General features: G+C 35.4%; 2 protein-coding genes across 2 annotated transcripts in view; one reads left to right on the top strand and one right to left on the bottom strand.

The window, feature by feature from the left end:
* Positions 1-14,164, bottom strand: part of ATPSCKMT (ATP synthase c subunit lysine N-methyltransferase) — a 24,363-nt gene extending 10,199 nt beyond the window's left edge. Inside the window, exons 1-2 of the mRNA XM_074279131.1 lie at positions 13,903-14,164; positions 6,562-6,860 (exon numbers count right to left, since the gene is read on the bottom strand). Coding sequence (XP_074135232.1) covers positions 6,562-6,860; positions 13,903-13,918 — 315 coding nt within the window. The 5' untranslated portion in view covers positions 13,919-14,164. The remainder of the gene's footprint in view (positions 1-6,561; positions 6,861-13,902) is intronic.
* Positions 13,558-18,903, top strand: part of CCT5 (chaperonin containing TCP1 subunit 5) — a 17,354-nt gene continuing 12,008 nt past the window's right edge. Inside the window, exons 1-3 of the mRNA XM_074279128.1 lie at positions 13,558-14,482; positions 18,506-18,566; positions 18,663-18,827. Of these exons, the coding sequence (XP_074135229.1) occupies positions 14,378-14,482; positions 18,506-18,566; positions 18,663-18,827 (331 nt within the window). The 5' untranslated portion in view covers positions 13,558-14,377. The remainder of the gene's footprint in view (positions 14,483-18,505; positions 18,567-18,662; positions 18,828-18,903) is intronic.

Here is an 18,903-nt window from a genome sequence, read left to right as displayed (position 1 = left end):
ATTATGTGAGTATCCACTAAGTGTAAGATATTGCTAAAAGATATGTTTTCAAAGATATGATGCTAAATGTAAATAAAAATATAACTAGATTCCTTAGGAGCCTATTATCTTCCATGCATTATATGCATCTCACCTTAGTTATCAATAAGGCTGCCATACAGATGTTTTCTACAACATTTATAGTGGAACTCATTGATATGGCTAATAGAAAACTGCAGATAATTTGTCAAAATTCTGCAGTACATGGAAATAACTTCTAGAAGTTACTCTGATAACGTGAATATCTTTGAATAACTCGCTGTTGATATTACATAATTTTCTTGACATGACAATAATACTCAAACTTTAAAACCAAGTAAAAAAAATGAAGAATGTTAAGGCAAGTGGTCACTTCTGGCAAGATAGAAGATTAATATTAAGAGAATTCTGTTCCCCAGTACTTTCCACAAGAATAGATACAACAAAGTTCAAAATAAAAATGGGGAGATAATGAATTGAAAATAAGGAGGTAATCAAAAAGTCTCTATAAAATAGCCTCTCACAAAAGAAAAAAAGAAGATTCAAAGAATTAAGAAAACAGAGGGAAAATACCTTCAATGCAACAAATAAATATTATGTATTAAAATGATTAAAATATAGATTCCAAAAGGGAAAAATAACAAACAAAAGTCAGGATCACTAAGTAAATAGCAACAGCACTGAAAATAAATGTGGACCTTTACATATTAAAGAGAGTCATAAATAATGGGAGCAATAAGAGTACCTGATAACAGTAAAAATAAAATTTAAAAAGATGGATGTTATGTCAGTAAAGACAAATATGACATTAGTTAGCAAAAAACAAGACAAAATAATAAAAATTAACAAAGTGGAGATATCTGTGAGAAATTTAAATGAGAATATGGAACCAAAAATAACAAAAATGTTTTGCAAGATGACAAATTAGAGACAGGATAATAAGTAAAACAAAATCCATGAGAAAAACTTCCTAAAAATTAGTTTCTACAAGTGGAATGTATTTGATGAGGTTAGTGGCAGTACAGAGAGTGGGAATCCCTTTTCTGGTCAGCATAGGTCCTTCATGAAAGAATTCACAAACCCGAAAAGTTTTAGGTGGCAAAAAAGGAAGTTTATTGTTGGCACTACAGAAGTCAGCTTTTGCTAGACTGACTTCTGAGTAACAAGTCCTGAGAGAGTCTGAGTAACAAGTCCTGAGAGAGTCCTGGCAGAGAAATAAACAGAGGTGTTAACTCAGAAGAGAATGTCTTCATGGCAAACAGGGGTCCTTTTTTGCCATACGTTTTATCATGTAATTTTCAAATACTAACAGATAATTTGCTTTTCCATGTTTAATTAAATTTACCCATCATTGTCAAGGCACAGAATGTTCTACCTATAAGAATTCTCCTGAGGAGGAAGGCAAAGTAGGGGGGGTTAAATTAAGTTATAGGGTCTAAAACTTTTAAATTGTAATCATCTTAATGAAAATCTATTTTTTATGGAATTCCATTAAAATATATATAGGAATATTTTAAACTGGTAACCTGATCATTTAACTTTCTCCCTATTGTTACATACTGTTCCCATTCTTTAAAAGTTCAATGAATATAATAACCTTTTCTTGATTATTCATGTTCATCGTTATAAATCTCAATAATCACAATATCTAGTGCATCCTGATGTTCATAGTGATTGAAATATGAACAAATAATTTGCTTCTAAATTATCTTTTGTGTGTTTTGTCTGCTTTGCATAGTTCTGTCTACCCCTTCCTTCTATTACAGCTATTACTCCTTCAGTGTAGCCTGTAGCTTCGAATTTACAGGATAGTCTGAATTATGGCCTGCAAATGGTACCAGTTTTAGACAAACTAAGCTAGTGATGTCAAAGCCAAAGAGAAACAATAGTAATTAAATCATAATGGAAATCTATGTAACTTACATATTGATTTAGAAAAACCCACATTGGATACCCATCAGTTGGAGAATGGCTGAATAAATTGTGGTATATGAATATTTTGGAATATTATTGTTCTATAAGAAATGACCAACAGGATGATTTCAGAAAGACCTGGAGAGACTTACATGAACTGATACTGAGTGAAATGAGCAGGACCAGGAGATAATTATATTCTTCAACAACAATACTATGTGATGATCAATTCTGATGGATGAGGCCCTCTTCAACAATGAGATGAACCAAATCAGTTCCAATAGAGCAGTAATGAACTGAATCAACTACACCCATCAAAAGAACTCTGGGAGTTGACTATGAACCACTACATAGAATTCCCAATACCTAAATTTTTGTCCGCTTACATTTTTTTATTTCCTTCACAGGCTAATTGTACACTGTTTCAAAGTCTGATTCTTTTTGTACAGCAAAATAACTGTTTGGACATGTATACATGTATTGTATTTAACTTATACTTTAACATATTTAACATGTATTGGTCAACCTGTCATCTGGGGGAAGGGGTGGGGGGAAGGAGGGGAAAAGTTGGAACAAAAGGTTTTGCAATTCTCAATACTGAAAAATCACCTATACATAAATTTTTTTGTAAAAATTAATTAATTAATAGATTAATTTAAAAAAAAGAAAAACCCATATTAACATTATCTATATTCTATTGTACTTTTGTTAAATAATTTCTAATTACATTTTAATCTGGAACTGCACTTTGCACTTTCTCAAAGTATTGCACAGACCATCTGTTTTAACACCTCTGTATTGGGCAAAAAGCATAATTTAATGATGGTCATTTGCCAGACAGAGGCACATTTATTGTCAGCTGTCTTCCAGATGAGGGAAAACTATTTAAAGTCTAAGAAAGGGGGGCAGCTAGGTGGCGAAGTAGATAGAGCACCAGACTTGAATTCAGGAGGACCCGAATTCAAATCTGGTCTCAGACACTTAACACTTCCTAGCTGTGTGACCCTGGGCAAGTCACTTAACCCCAGCCTCAGGGGGGGGAAAAAAGTCTAAGAAAAGATAAATGGCTCATTGTTCCCCTCAAAACCCCATGAAAATATTCTATAAAAATGTGGATATATGTATTATAATGAATTGCTAATTGCTAAAATTGCATAATTTAACAATTGTGCCTAAATATCCTTCTAAATATCAAATACTAATTTAGTCTTGTATTGTATTTACATGACGATGACCTATAAAAACATTTTTCTAGAATAAATATTAATAATTTAAAGAAATAAGACACTTATTCAAACTACAGGATTTTAGAGTCTGATAAAAGACAATATACAATAGATGCTTTAATTTTAACATTTTGATTCAGTGAATAGCCCCAGTTTTTGTAAGAAAAATGTAAACAGGGGCATAACAAGACGAAGTATAGTCAAACTCTATACCATGGGTCCTCCAAACAGATCTAAAAATGTACCAGACCAAGTACTGATCAGAAAATAAAAATTTAAATTTAAAAAAACTTTAAATTTAAATAAAAATAAAAAAATAAAATAAAAATAAGTTTAAAAATTATCTCAGTGAGTCTTTTTTCCAATTCTGGTCCATATGGTAGGCAAAAAGAGGATTACAAACACTGGGGTCAGAGAATGCCACGGAGCATTCCAGTGCAGGGAGAAGCTGTGTGTTAAGGAAATAAGAGGCCCAGCTTGGGCAGCACATAGGAATAGCTAACAAATGGTACTTCTGTTACTACTCAAATTTAGGACAGAGATACAGAGCAAATCTAGGAAGTGTCCTATGCCAAGGATAGCATTCTCCTAGGTGCAGCCTCAGATCTAGGCTTTGATCCCAACAAGAAGCAAGTTTAATAGCAAGCAGTAGCTAAGCAGAATCAGAGCAGGGCCTAGGTTACAACCTCCAGTCAGGTTTAAAGCCTTTAGGGAAATAACCAGGGCAGACATTCCAAACTAAAAGGAAGCCTGAATTTGTCACTCTGAACCAACAGATCTTTCCAGTTGGCTGCTAGAAACTAAATCCTAGAACTCCAACCAGGGCAAGCTCATAGGTATGTTAATCAAATCCAAATCCAGATTAGCAATTTGCAAAATTTAGCCTAGGATGACATCAATCAGTTTTTGCCCTAAATCAGACCACTTTGGGAGCAATGAATGCTAACAGGTCTCTATTCTGAGTTTGCCCTGAGATCCGAAAATAACTGCAAGAAAAGAGTAAAAGGAGCAGCCCTAAAATTTCTTCTAGAAGTGTATAGATCTGGCTTCTATATGTGGAATTAGGAAATAGGCTAGAATAATAAACCAAAAAAAAAAGAATATCACCATGAGAAATTATTATGGAGACAAGCACTTATGGGGCAGCTAGGTGGCTACCAGCCCTTTAGTCAGAAGGACTGAGTTTAAATCTGACATCAGACACATACTTCTACCTATGTGATCCTGGGCAAGTCACTTAACCCCAATTACCTCAAAAAACAAACCAAAAAAAAAAAAAAAAAAAAGAGAGAGAGAGAGAAAGAAAGAGGGGGAGGGTGCTTATGACACAAACACAAAAGAAGATAATCCCAAGATATATATAAGCAAAGCCTCAAAGCAAAACATTGTTTGGGTATAAATTCAACTAGAATTCCTAGAAGAGATAGAGGAAGGGGAAGAGTTCATAAATGTTTTTACAAAGAAATAAAGGCACTACTTTAAAAATGGAAAAGAAATGTAAGCCTTGGAAGACCAGGAAAGGAATTAACAGCTTGGCACAAGAAATACATAACTGCTCAAGCAACAAATTCCCCCAAATTAGAATGGACAAAATAAAAAGTAATTTCATGAAATAACAAAAAATTTTTTTTAAAAAATCAAAAAATTAAAAAATAGAAAAATGAAGGTATCCTATTGAAAAACAACTCACCTGGAAAATAGAACAAGGAAAGATAAATTAAGAATCCTTGAACTACCTGAAAGTCATGACTTCTCCCCAAAAGAGCCTAGACATATTTCAAAAAATTAAATCAAATTAAAAAAAAAAAAAAGAAAACTGCCCAACTCTCTAAAAGCAAACTGAAAATGTTAAGAATCTAGTAGTCACCTCTTGAAAGAAATCTTAAAATGAAAATTCCCAAGAATATTATAATCAAAATCCTGATCAAATCCTGATCCTTCCAGATCAAAAATATTGCAGTCCGTCAGAAACAAAGAATTTAAGTGCTGAGGAACTATAGTCAAAATCACATACAAATTAGCAGCCACTACTATAAAAGAACAGAGAAGCTGGCTATCTGAGAAAATTTGCCACCAAGAATAATTTATGCAGCAAAACTATAAAATACTATTGGAAAAAAAATTAGGAAATGGACTTTTAATCAAAGAGGAGACTTCCACCTCCCAATGAAAAGCCTAGAGCTGCAGAAAAACTTTGAAGTATAAGCATAAGAATCAAAAGAAATACAAAAAGCTAACTATAACAACCTTAAGGGCCTTTTAAAAAAAAAGATAAATTATTTTTATTCTAATGTAAGGAGATAATGCAAGTATCCCTTCTGAACCTTATCAAAATTAGGAGTTTATAAACAGAATGCCTCACAGAGATTCTGTTATGTCTTGATAATCATAAAATAATGAAAAGGGAAAGGAAGAGTAATATTCCAGAGGAGAAAAAGTACAGAAAATTCTATTTCACATAACTGGAATAAGCAAGTAGAAATCTATACAAACAAAGAGGGAGGAATGGGGAATGGGTAGTGGACAGTACTTGAATCTCACTCTCCAATAAACAGGTGCAGATATACATGTCACTTAACAGGGAAACAGGATAGAAAGAAGAGAAGGAAGAAGATGGAATCAGAAGGTGGGAAGATTAAGGGAAGAATTAATCTTAAGTAAAACAAACTTGTTCAGAAATATTTATAACCGCTCTTTTTCTAGAAGTAAAGAATTAGAAATTGAGGGACAGCCTCAGTTTACAATGAGGAAATCCACTGGGGAATAATGACTAAGTTATGATACATAAATGTGAAGAAATATTATTTTGCTAAATGAACTGCTGAAGGGAATGGTTTCAAAGAATCTTGAAAAGCCTTATATGAAATGATGCAGAGTGAAATCAGAAAAAGCAAAATAATAATTTATTGTAAAGAAAAACCACTTTAAAAGATATTGAAATTCTGATCAACAGTGACCAACCACGGTCCTAAAGGGGTCATAAAACATGCTACCTACTTCCTAATAAAAGAAGTGTTGAATTCAGAGCACAGAGACGTATTTTGAATATGGCCAATGCAGTGATGTGTTTTGTTTAAAAGACATTGAAATTCTGATCAACAGTGACCAACCACTATCCTAAAGGGCTCATAAAACATGCTACCTACCTCCTAATAAAAGAAGTGTTGAATTCAGCACAGAGACATTTTGAATATGACCAATGCAGCGATTTGTTTTGTTTGACAATAAATGTTTTTAACAGGGGTTTTGTTTTTCTTTCTAATTTGGTGGAGGGACACTATGTGCAAGGCAAAGAAAGCAGGCTGTTAATTTCAAAAACAAAATAATTTAAAGAAAAAAATGCATTAGGGATACTGACAATAATGGAATCTACAAATCACAGTAACGTCAAAGTATAACTTACAATACGACCATCACCACTACCAATATCTACTAGGGATCCTCTTCTGCATCGTAACATCTTCAGAACATTTTCAATCTGATTTGAAGTTGCAGGTACAAAAGGCAAACAAATTTTCCGAAGGGCTGGAGTTAAAAAAGGAGTAGCAACTGCATACACAGCTACTAGTGTCCCACCAACTATCCCAGGGAATAATAATAACTTCCAACTTCTTTTTTTCAAATTGCCAGCATCAACATTTGGAGGCAAATCTTGTTCTGCCAGTCTTCCTTCCTGAGATACTTCTGAGATTACGAATGTACCTAGAGAGAAACACACCCCCACATACCCCAAAAAAGGATTACCAAATCTGTAATGAAAACAATTATTTTTTTCTACTCAATATTAATTATTACCACTCTATCTGAAACTCAAGTCTACCTACCCTGGAGCCTTGGACTCTAATCATATGAGTTTTAATCATATATTGCAGTTTCAATGTACCCTTGGTTCCCATTCTTCCCTCCATTTTCCACTTCTAGCTTCCTTGTATAGGTTGTCTTTTCTTTATTACAATGAGCAATTCAGCTTTGTAATCTTATTTCAAATGTAGGATTTCAAACAAAGATCATATATTTCACTAAGAAAATATTAAACTCTCTTGGAAAAAAAATCAATACTAATTGAATACAAGTATCTGCTTCTTCTAGCATAAGGGTGTTTTGTTGTCACCAAAGGTGTCTTTAATTGACAGCTTATTCACATCTTGATGGTAATTTATTATTTCAATATCCACAAACACAAATACAGATTTGGAACATTAATGTCATGCATTTATAACTCAAAACAAAATATAAATTTAGTAATATCACAGTTTCAAGGGAAGGAGTCATCAAAATAGAGCTCATTTGATCATGGTTGCACAAGAAGAACAAAATAATGAAAAAGGACATAAAAATCAAGGCCTTAAAAGCATTTACTAACTACAACCCACAAAAAGTCACAAATCAGTATGTGAAATTTTATAGCTAGTTCAGGAAGAAACAAATCATTATTTGTAAGGTAAATGTTCTCAATGCTGACCTGAATGCTTATAGCACATCAAGCATAATATATTCCTTATGTCCAAGGAAATAAAAAAATAGTTTGACTCCTAATTAGTATAGCAACATCTTTTCAAAGTAATTTACATGGATGTCTTGCATTCCATTTCAATCCAATTCATCATACATTTGTAAAGCACTTAATACATAAAATACATTATGCTAGGGATACAAAAGCAAAAAGAAATTCCAAGACCTCAAAGTTTTTATCAGTAAATCAATGTAGGAAAAGAAATACTCTAGGAAAAAGAATATAGGGTGCCAAAATATCTGGCAATCAGGGACAGCTTTATGGAAGAATACAAAGTTGGATCTTAAAGAGAGCTAAGAATTCTTTCAGATAATGGGAAGAATATAATACTCTAGGTATGAGAGACAGCTTGTATAGATATATAGAAGATCTAAGTAAAGAAAGTAGCCGATAGACCAGCACGATTGAAAGGCAAAGTTTATTGGTTGGTTGCAGCAAAATTGTAGATTTTAAATGACAAGTTAAAGAATATAGTTTTTAATCCTACAAGCTACAGACAACCACTGAAGTTTTTTGAAGAGGGAAAGACATAATCAGGCCTTTATTGTCAAAGGGTTATTTTGACATCTATGGAAAAGATAGAGAAAAAGGAGAACTAATTAAGAAGGAAGTACCTGGAAAAGATAAAGAGAACTTAAGTGGTAGTTGCGTGAGTAAAAAGGGGGACAGATAAAAGATATGAAGGTAGAAATGGCAAACCTTTATGACTAATGGGGTATGGGAGAGGTAAAGAGAAAAATAAATTAACTGAATGGTTAGAAACCTAAGTAACTGGATAGATATTATCCATCCAAGATTACCTTGTAATTGCTTTGTAGCTTCTATTTATGGATAAACTTACATATGAGAAAACTTGTTAGAATTTAAGCTAATTAAAGGAACTTATTTAATTAATCTTAGTCCCAGAAACAAGATAATAAAATAGCAAATGCCTCCCCCTTTTCTCAGCAGAAAGGTAGAGGATTTTGGAATGCAAGGGACTTGCCCTTTTAGACAGTTATTCTATCAGTTGGTTTTACTTCAGTGTTTTGATTCAAGAAAAGATTCAAAGCTGGATGAAGAGCTGTATCAAGATATAACTGTCACAACAAGAAAAAATACCCAAAAAAACCCTTTTAAAATAGAAATAAGAAAATTTGGATAGGTTTAGAGCAAAACTTGATGGGTTTAGACATATATAGTTCTACAATGGAAAAGGACCTCAGATGTCATTTTGTGAGACAAGAAAGCTTAGTTTTAGCAAAAAGAGCTACCTGATAAGACCTGTGAACCAATCTAATTCTTGCAGAAAATAGTGCAAAGGAAGAAGAAAGGAGGGATGGAGCAAGACAGAGAGGAAGGAAGAGGGGGGAGGAGAGGGGAAGAGAAAAAGAGGGAGAAAGGGAGAGAAGGAGAGAAGAAGGGGAGAGAGAGAGAAGGAGAAGGGGTAGGAGGAAGGGAGAGGGAGGGAAAAAGACAAGGAGGGAAGGAAGGAAGGAGGGAACAAGATAGAGAGGATGAGGGTGAGAGAGGAGGGGGTGAGAGAAAGGGAGAGAGGAAATGAAGGAGGAAGGGAGGAAGAGAAAAGGAAGAGGGAGAGAGAAGGGGGAGGTAAGGAGAGAGGGAGGGAAAGGAGAGAGGATAAGAGGGAGGGGAGAGGAGAGAGGGAGGGGAGAGGAGAGAGAGTGAGGAGGTGGAGGGGGAAAAGAAAGAGGGGGGAGAAAGAGGGAGAGAGAAAAGGGGAGGGGGAGAAGAGGGAGAGGGAGAGTGAAATGGAGGGAGAAAAATTAAGAGTTAATGCCAAAAACTTTTTCTCAGTGGATCTTGAGGGCATAAACAGACAGCAAGTTTAAAACATCCACTATAAAAAATAAAACAGGGGCAGCTAAGTAGTGCATGGATAGAGCACCAGTCCTGACAGAGGTCAGGAGGACCTGAGTTCAAATCTGTCCTCAGACACTTAACACTGCCTAGCTGTCACTTAACCTCAATTGCCTCAGGAAAAAAAAAAAAGCAAAACAAAATCTCAGAGAAGAATAAAAAGTGAAGTCTAAAATGAGATTAAATATAAATTTATGGTAGTTTGGATAACAGGATTACATGCAATTGGCAATTCAGGAATTGGTGTAAAAAAGGGTTAAAGATTGGATATATGTAGAAGGCAGGGAATAAGGGAGGATGAAGATTACTAGCACAACACATTTTGTTCACTTTCTTAAAAAAGGGAAGAGATGGAATCTTCAAACTAAAAATGGTTGAAGTTTATTTCAACAAATAAGAGCCTTCTAGAGGTTGGGAATATCATAAGGAACAGACTTGGAATAAGTGTTGTGTTTTGATAGAAGATTATCCTGTATAATCAGTGTTAATGAGTAAAAATTATATTGAATAGGCAGAGTGGGATCAGACAATAGAGAATCTTGAAGTTTAATGTCTTTGGTATTGATTCCATAAACCCCAGCTTCTTAAACTGGATCTCATTAAGGAATGTAGGGGGTTATGAAATTATGCTTATCATTAAATGTTTGATTTGTATATCTATTTTATAAACCTATATACTCAGGGTCACATAAAAATTTCTCAGGCAAAAAGGAGTTGAGTGGGAAAGGTTTAAGAATCCCAGCTGTGAACTATATATACATTAATAAAATCACAAATTCATTTTAAATAATAGCATCCCAAACTTACATATTTTAATAGATCTGTGTTGCCATCAATAACTCTATTTTTCTCTGTTGTCACTACATGTGGTACCCAATTTCCCTTACACCTCCACCTCTTCACTATATTACAGATAGTTGGCATCAATGTTCAACAGTGGTATATATGATCAACTAACAATATTTTGATGCACTAACAAAGCCTAATAAATGATCCAACTATCAGACAAGTAATTAAAGTACTAGGCAGGAAAAGTGTCCAAGTACAATCTGACAATTTAATAATTACTTTCAAATATCAGCAATCTGAAAAAAAAAAAAAAAAAAAAAAAAAAAAAAAAAACCTGATACTTTTATCACACATAGACAGCACTTAATACTTTTTAAAGTCTTTCACATAAATTTGGATGTTGAGGTGAACAATCACTGATAATAAGGATTGAAAGGCAGCTAAATGGTGTAGTGAATACAGCATTAGCCATGAAGTCAGGGACCTGAGTTCAAATCCAGTCTTAAGACACTTAACATTTACTAGCCTTGTGATCTTGGGCAACTCACTTAATTCCAACTGCCTCACACAAAAAAAGAAAAAGAAAAAAGGAAAAGAAAATTAACTTAATAAAAAAATTAACTTGATAAATAAAGATTAGTCAATTAACTTCTTAAATTTATGTCCCATCTCCTAAAATTCATTTCAGTTTATTTACTATCTACTATATCACTGGCATTTAAAAGAGATTCAAACAGTAGTTGAGCTGCCCTGCTTTCTACATCCCTGGAAGTAATAGTAATAGAATGAACTGAAAGGAAGAGAAGCATGAATTAGAAAGACCAATTAAGAGGTATCCTCTAAATTTCAAATAGTACTCTATTCCATATCTAATGATCACATGACAAAATTTTTTTATTAAAATTATATATCTTTTTGTCACATTCTCCTGAAGATTAGGAGATTGAGAGAACAAAGCTTTATACCGTTAAGAAGAATGGTTCACAACATGAAAAAAAATCACATCAAAGGCTTCTAAATCATGGAGGGAAAAATTTGTTAAATAATAACCATCAAATTAAATGTTTTCATATATTTGAGGATAATGTTTACTGTTGATCTTTACAGACACAAAATGCTATATTCCTCTTCTCTCCCCATTCTTGTTAGTTCATATATAGCATCTTAATAGACAAGTCTCTCATACATAGTTATAGTTATTTCTATATTGTATATACCAAAAGTCTTAAAGCTTTTAAAAAAAAAAAACCTTAAAAAGCTTAATTTGAAATTTTAAAATCTTAATGCAGGTTTCTTAAAATGGCACTAAGACTTTTGGAATACTCTACAGATATTACATAACTTGTGCCATAAGAAAAAAAGATTGATGAATCATGAAAAGACTTGTGAACTCATCTCTGTCTCCTGGTTTCCCTGGCTTCTTTCAAGTTCCAACTAAAAGCTTACCTTCTAAAGAAAGCCTTTCCCAATCTCTTTTAATTCTGGTGCCTTCCATCTGTTGGCTATTTCCTATAGTTCCATCTATAACTTGCTTGTTCATCATTATTTCCAAGTTATCACCCCCATTATGATAGGGTAGGTGTTATCCTTAGCCTTTCCTTGTATCTCCAAAACTTAGCATAGTGCCCAGCAAAGAATGGGGGTTAATATTTACTAAATAAAATAGTCCTAAAATAGAGGCAGGAAAAAAACCACACAGCTACAAATGGAGAATAATAACACAATTGGTTCTAAATACTGTGAAATTATAATGACCAAGCTTGAAGCCTAAAAAAGAGAAATGAGAAAGTACTTCCCCAAACCTGCACATAACACGATCCTTTTTCAACAAATAGGTTAGTTCTGAACTGCTTTTCCTCATTTTTTATTAAGAGAAACGGCTCGGGCCAGCTAGGTGGCGCAGAGGATAGAGCACCAGCCCTGAATTCAGGAGGACCCAAGTTCAAAGGTGATCTCAGACACTTAACACTTCCTAGCTGTGTGACCCTGGGCAAGTCACTTAACCCAAGCCTCAGAAAAGGAAAGAAAAAAAAGAGAGAAACGCCTCTCCAAGAGTAGGAAAAAGGAATTCACTGGAAAATATATGCTATGTAAAAACAAAAGAGAGCAATGAAACTTTAAATTTGTTTTAATGTTGCAGAATTGAATTGAGTTATAGGTAGAAAGATGGGACATGAAGGCCTGTGGAGCCATATCAGTAGTGTTGCAACTTTTAAGACTCACAAAAGGGATCAATATGTGCTGGACTTCAAGACATCCTGGTGAACAGAAGCTCCTAAGGTGACTCTAATGACAACTTTTAGGGCTATGCTTACCTGCTCTGATCCTGGAAAAGCTGTGTTTATTAAAATACAGAAAAGCTTCCAAGTATACTTCATTTCACTTCAACAGACATTGTTATAATCTTTATCTTATGTCCTGGCTTCTGAAGTGGAGGGCATTCATTCTTGCTTGAGCACAAACCCTCAATCACTATCAGCAGTTTTTACAAAGTGGGAGGCTCTTAGGCTCCTCATGAGGTGACAAATTATAGAATAGAGTTTCTTAAACTTTGTCATGGATGTCTTTGGTTAACTGGTGATAAATCAGTCCACCGATGCCTTCACAAGTTTATTAAAATAAAAAAAAAAAGGTTACAAAAGAAACCAACTATATTAAAATATTAAAAACGTTTTTTAAATAAAGGATGCTGTTGCTCCAAAGAGAACACTGACCACAACCAGTCCAAAGCTCCTTTCAAATGTTTGTTAAAACAAAAAACACCCCAAAATGTCAAACTAAAAATCATCCTTGATTTCTATTTCATTAGTGATTTGTGGATTCATTGAAAATATAAATTGACGCAATAGGCCACTAATGAGACTATTAAGCCACCTTGAAGAAACAAACATGAAAACGACCCACACTGATCCTAAAACGTTTCAAAATTTAATCCCTTTAAAGGGCAGGTTTTTTAGCAGCACTGGCTTCTCCCCCCAGCAGACAACGGCCCCAGTCTCCGACTAGGATTTGTTTTAATTTCATTTCACCAATACATAATCAGGCCAATCACTTCTGCTTTTAATTCTATCGATTAACAAGCGTTTATTAATCACTTACAACAAGTATCAATAAGCAATGCACCTAAAATTTGCCCTCAAGAACTCATCGAGTTAATAATCAAGGGAAGCACCTAAGACTTGGGCCCTGAGAACATGGGTGGGGGTTTCAGTGCACAGTGGCTGAGACTCGCGGCAGGTGACTGGGGTCAAGACCCACAGGCCCAAAGGATGCCGGGAGTTTACAGTTAATGGGCATGGGCTCGCCCGCAGACCTCCAAGGCTCGAGCCCAACCTACTTCGGGCACGTTAACGGCCGAACGCGCTCCCAACTGCCAGGGCCTGCCACGCGCGCCCAAAAGGGGAGCGGAATTGAGGCTCCCTACTGCCAGCCCTACGCACAAGGAGGCGCCACCACACTCGCAACTCAAGCTAAGGGGCTGAGCCGGCACTTGAGACAGAGGCATCCCGCCCTCCCCGGTTCTCTCCCGTCGGCTGTGGGAACAGAACACGCCGTGATAACCCCCAGTCTTACTGGCCTCACCTCCTCCTTCCCCCATCGCGAGAACTCCGGCCGCCCCTAGAGGGGAGCACGACCATCTCCGCGGGATAGACCGGGGAGGAAAAAGAGAAGACACAGAGATAGCATTTTTTATTTCGCCTCAGTATCCAAAATCTTTGGGACGCTTTTAGCTTTAGAGAGAAACAAAATACTTCATCTCTTTAGGAAAAAAAATCTGCGTGCAGGGGAAGGAATTCCTATCAGCCTTTAGCAGAATCCTCAGACTTTACTGCCACCCCCCGCCATTTTCAATATAATGGTTTTCTCCGAGGGCAGCCGATTCCAGAAAATGCTGTGCGGCGTGTAATTAGTCTCGACCTGAAAAAAAATAAGTCCCAGCGTCAGCTGCGCCTGCGCGAAGTGCTGAAACTCCGTCAGTCGCGAGAACAAGCGGTAGTTTCCCTCTTACTTAGTTCGTCTCTGCTGGTTGCTGGGAGAGATCCCTGCTAACTCCACCATGTCTTCTATGGGGACTCTGGCATTCGACGAATATGGCCGTCCTTTCCTCATCATCAAGGACCAAGAGCGCAAATCTCGCCTTATGGGACTGGAGGCCCTAAAGGTAACGGATCCCGGATTCGTTGGCCCCCGAAGAACGGGAGGCCCTGGGACCTGGTGGCCCCTGCGCACGCGCGAGGGTTGAGGAAGGTTCCGCCATGTGCTCTTGGGAAAGACCGAGAAATTCTCCTGTTCCCCGGTTCCTATTGATCTCCCTACCCCACTCAGGCACACGCGTGCACCCTTACCTTCCCCCCAATTCCCGATCTCCGGAAAAAATAATTTCTCTGGGCCCTCGAAGTACCGAGATCATAATTGTTAACCTGAGTTTACTGTGGGTGGGGCAATTTGGAAGTCTATATTTTATTAGATTGTGTCTAAAAGAAGCAGCACTTCCGTCCAGGGGTCTTAGGCCCTCCGCCGACCCAGTTTTTGTATTTTTATATTCAGAGTCCTCACAGCTTAAACGTGTTTAATTGTGGACTGACTATTCCACAGATAAATTATTTAATTGGAACGATAGCTTCTAGGGATCCTCCCCCGGATTCCACTAATGTACAATTGTCCTCTATAAATTCTACACCATGTGTGTATAAAATATCTGCTATTGATAGTAGGTTATTATGTGATACATTCTGCATGTTTCCTGGCCACAGGATTTAATGGTCTCTCTTTGTCAGGTGCGATGAGGAGAGACCTTAAGGAAGTAAATTTTGACTTGAGGCATTTAAAGAATAGGTTGGATTTCTACACGGGATGGGGAGAACAGAAACTTAAGTCAGGAAGGCAGGAAAGAGCATCTTTGAGGAACAAGTAGTAGACTAGTTAAGAAAGGCTGGACCATAATGAGAGGTTTTTAACAGGAAGGGTCGAGTTCAAGTTACCTGTGGCACAGCATAATCTTATTTTAAAATACCCCTGTTGAATAATTCTGGACTTAGGAGGATTTTTGTTTTGTTTTAATTTTCTTTTGAAGATGGTTTTTGATCAAAAGAAATGGTGATATATATTCTTTTAAGTGAAAATGGTTAGCTTAGACATTGCATAGTGAAGTAGAAGCTTGAGAAAACGTTCGTTTTTTAAATAAGATATATTTTTTAAATTGTTATATGAGTTTTCATAGTTTTTACATTGACTTCCTTATCTTCAGTTCTAACAGTGCTTTTGGATCCTGTTGACTTTTGATTGGGTAGCTTGATATTCTAGGTACCCAACCTGTTGGAGTTGTAAGGCATCAAATAACCTAGGCTAGGTGGCACAGTAGATAGGGTGTAAACATATAAAATAATGATAAATAAGATCAATTTTAGGGTATTAGCTTCATGTATTTTGATAATGGAATAAGCCATTGATTAAAAAAGTTATTCTATCATAAATTTCAGTTTTCATCTAATAACAATTAATAGGGCAACTAGGCTACGTGGCTCAGTAGAGTTCCAGGCCTGGAGTCAGGAATACCAAAGTTAAATTTGGCCTTCCAATCTTAGCACCTCTTGTGAGCCTGGGCAGGTTACTTAATCCTGTTAGCCTCAGTTTCTCCTGTAAACCAGCTGGAGAAGAAAATGGCAAAACATTTCAGTATTTTTGCCAAAAACAAACTCAAAGATTTGTAAGCAATTGAACAATAAGATGTAGGCAAATTTCTCAGACTTAACTAGATGCTAACTAGAAAAGAGGGATGATCCAAAACTTTAAAACATTATTCAGATGCCACTTCTTGGTACAAGATGTTCTTGATTTAATGATGTGAGGCTAATGACCATGTTTATCATTCTCTGCTCCTTATAAATAGCTGTACCTGTAAAAAGCTAAGGAGTTTACTTTTTTCCAAAAAAGAGATTGGAATAGATAAATAAAAATAGCTTAATTTATCACTGACTTCTTTTTTGAAGGAGTTGGATACCTGGATGTTTAGTAATCACTGCCTCAATTACTTTACAACAACCACCTTTTGAGGGTAAGGATGGGTAGGTATGTTCTCCAAAGTGTGGTCCCAGTCCCTGGATTCATCCTGCACATCCCTAAAAGAGTCCACAAAGTCAAAACTTTGAATTATAATACTAAGATGTTTGAATTACTAATTTTACTAATGAGTAAATATGGATAGATGATAACCCATATAGCAAAAGCTAGGGGAGGAAAGAGAATTAAGAGTTCATTTTTAAAATTGTGAAGGGCTCCTGAAATCAAATGAGAGCAAGGGTTCTTAACTAGGAATCTTGGATGGAGGAAATAATTATATCTTTAATACAGTGAAACTGGTCTCTGCTGTTCCTCAAAAAAGACTATTTGTCTCTCAAATTCTGGTATTTTTACTGGTTCCCTATTCCTGGGACTCTTCTTAGCCTGTTTATCTCAGTCTTCCTTAGCTAAAGCCCCACTTTTTACAAAAGATTTTTCCTAATCCTCCTCAGTCTAAGGACCTTCCCAAGATGATCTTCAGTTTTTCTTGACCATATTTTATTTGTACATAATTGTTTGCCTTTGTCTCCTCCATTTGATTTTGAGTTCCTTGAGATCAGGAATAGCAATTGGTTTTGTTTTGAGTTTGGTTTTTGTTTTTTTGTTTTTTCCTTTTTTGGTCTTCTGTATTCCCCTTCTCCTCCCTCCCCCTCCCCCCCCTTTTTTTTTAAAAAGGGAGGAAACTTGGCTTAATAGATATTTGTTGCCTTGGGGGAGAGTTTTGTTTTGCTTTGTTTTTTTTCAAGATCTAATTGAAATGCACTGCTTAATTCATTTCTGAGAAAGAATTCGTAACATTGACCAAGAGTCCATGGTCTCCACAAAAAAAAAAAGAAAGAAAGAAAGAAAATTAAGAACCTGTGATCTAGAGGAATGGTTGTCATCTTGTCTGTATTTATTTAATTCATTTGCTATCTATGGGGTAAAGAGAAAAACCAAGAATGTGGCCTTTACAAGGATTATAAGGTGGTTGGGAAAGAGGGAAGCAGAAGTAGTAATAAGCTTGTTAGGGTTGGGGGGGGGGAGCACTTGTATTTGAAAGTCTCTCAATGGATATAATGAAAAATAAAATTGTGTAGTGCAGAATTAGTTGATTTACTATTGTAAGAAATGGTTATACTGGTTTGATTTCATTCACTTAAATATTTTGTATTTTCTATACCTCACATAAAGGAAATAATACATACATAGTTTTTGCTCTTTGTGATCTTAATATTCAGCGGAGGAGATTAAATTCATACAAAAATACATTGTTTAAGACAGCAATGCATAAGTGAAGAAATAGCAGTTCAAAACTAGTAAAGATCATTTCTGACTTGGAATCCTAAAACTCTACCTAAAGGTAATTATTTTTTAACTTAGCTTTAAAAAATGGTTGAAGAGATCAAATAGTGCAGTTTTTCTAAGTAGATGGTGTGTCTAACAAGCAGAAGAGAAAATAGAAGGGATGTTAACTTTAGGACAAGAAGTAAGCTATAGGAGAGAATATAGGAAAGGAAAATAAGAACTACATTGTGAGAGTTTGGATTTGTCCTGGAAGATATGTTATTTCTCAGGTCAAAGTCTTAAAGATCAAAACTTATTTTCAAGAAAATAACTTAATTTTAGGAAAATTTGAAGGGAGAAGCAAGGAAATTATTAGAAATAATAGAGTATTTATGTAATATGTGCTTAAACTAAGATCTTAAGTGGATGTAAGTTACAAGAAATAATATGTAGCATGATTTGGTTAGTAGATGTGGTAAGAGTCAAGGTTTGTTTGGAAGTTTCCAGGCTTAGATGATTGGTAATCAAAGTATTATTGACCAAATAGTGAAAATTTTTTTAAAACTAATATATTTTGTTGAGCCTGCAGTTTTATAAGTATGAAACATTGTGAGTGGGTACTATTAGAGGTAAAAGAAGTCATTAAGATTGAGAATTTATTAAAATAGAGGAAGCAAAATAAACATATTAAACATTTAATAATAGTTCAAAATTGCAGAGCTCTTATAAGTTATTGAATATCAATGTTAAATTATGCAATAATGGCTGTAAGTTCCCTCCTTTTGTAATGTTGAGGGTTTTTCCCCTGCCAACAACATGAACCAGTTTCAAACTAATTTCTTATGTTTGTTTCATTTAGTCTCACATAATGGCAGCAAAGGCTGTATCAAATACGATGAGAACATCACTTGGACCTAATGGTAAGAGTCCAGATTTTAGTTTTGATGAGTTTTATTTGCTGAACTTCAAATTTCTAAACTATTTTACTTTTTTTTTTTTTTTTTTTTTTTTTTTAGGGCTTGACAAAATGATGGTGGATAAGGATGGTGATGTGACTGTAACCAATGATGGTGCCACCATTTTAAGCATGATGGATGTCGATCATCAGATTGCTAAACTGATGGTTGAACTTTCCAAATCACAAGATGATGAGATTGGAGATGGGACTACAGGAGTAGTCGGTAAGAAAAAAATCTACAAGTAAGCAGAATGAGAAATAAGAGGTGATGGTTTTTATTCTTAACCACACTAACTTTC

Source organism: Sminthopsis crassicaudata, chromosome 1 (assembly GCF_048593235.1).
Source record: "Sminthopsis crassicaudata isolate SCR6 chromosome 1, ASM4859323v1, whole genome shotgun sequence".
In the NCBI taxonomy this organism is placed as follows: Eukaryota; Metazoa; Chordata; class Mammalia; order Dasyuromorphia; family Dasyuridae; genus Sminthopsis; species Sminthopsis crassicaudata.
The sequence above is the reverse complement of the archived record's forward strand: the minus strand, read 5'-3'. Positions and strand labels throughout refer to the sequence as shown.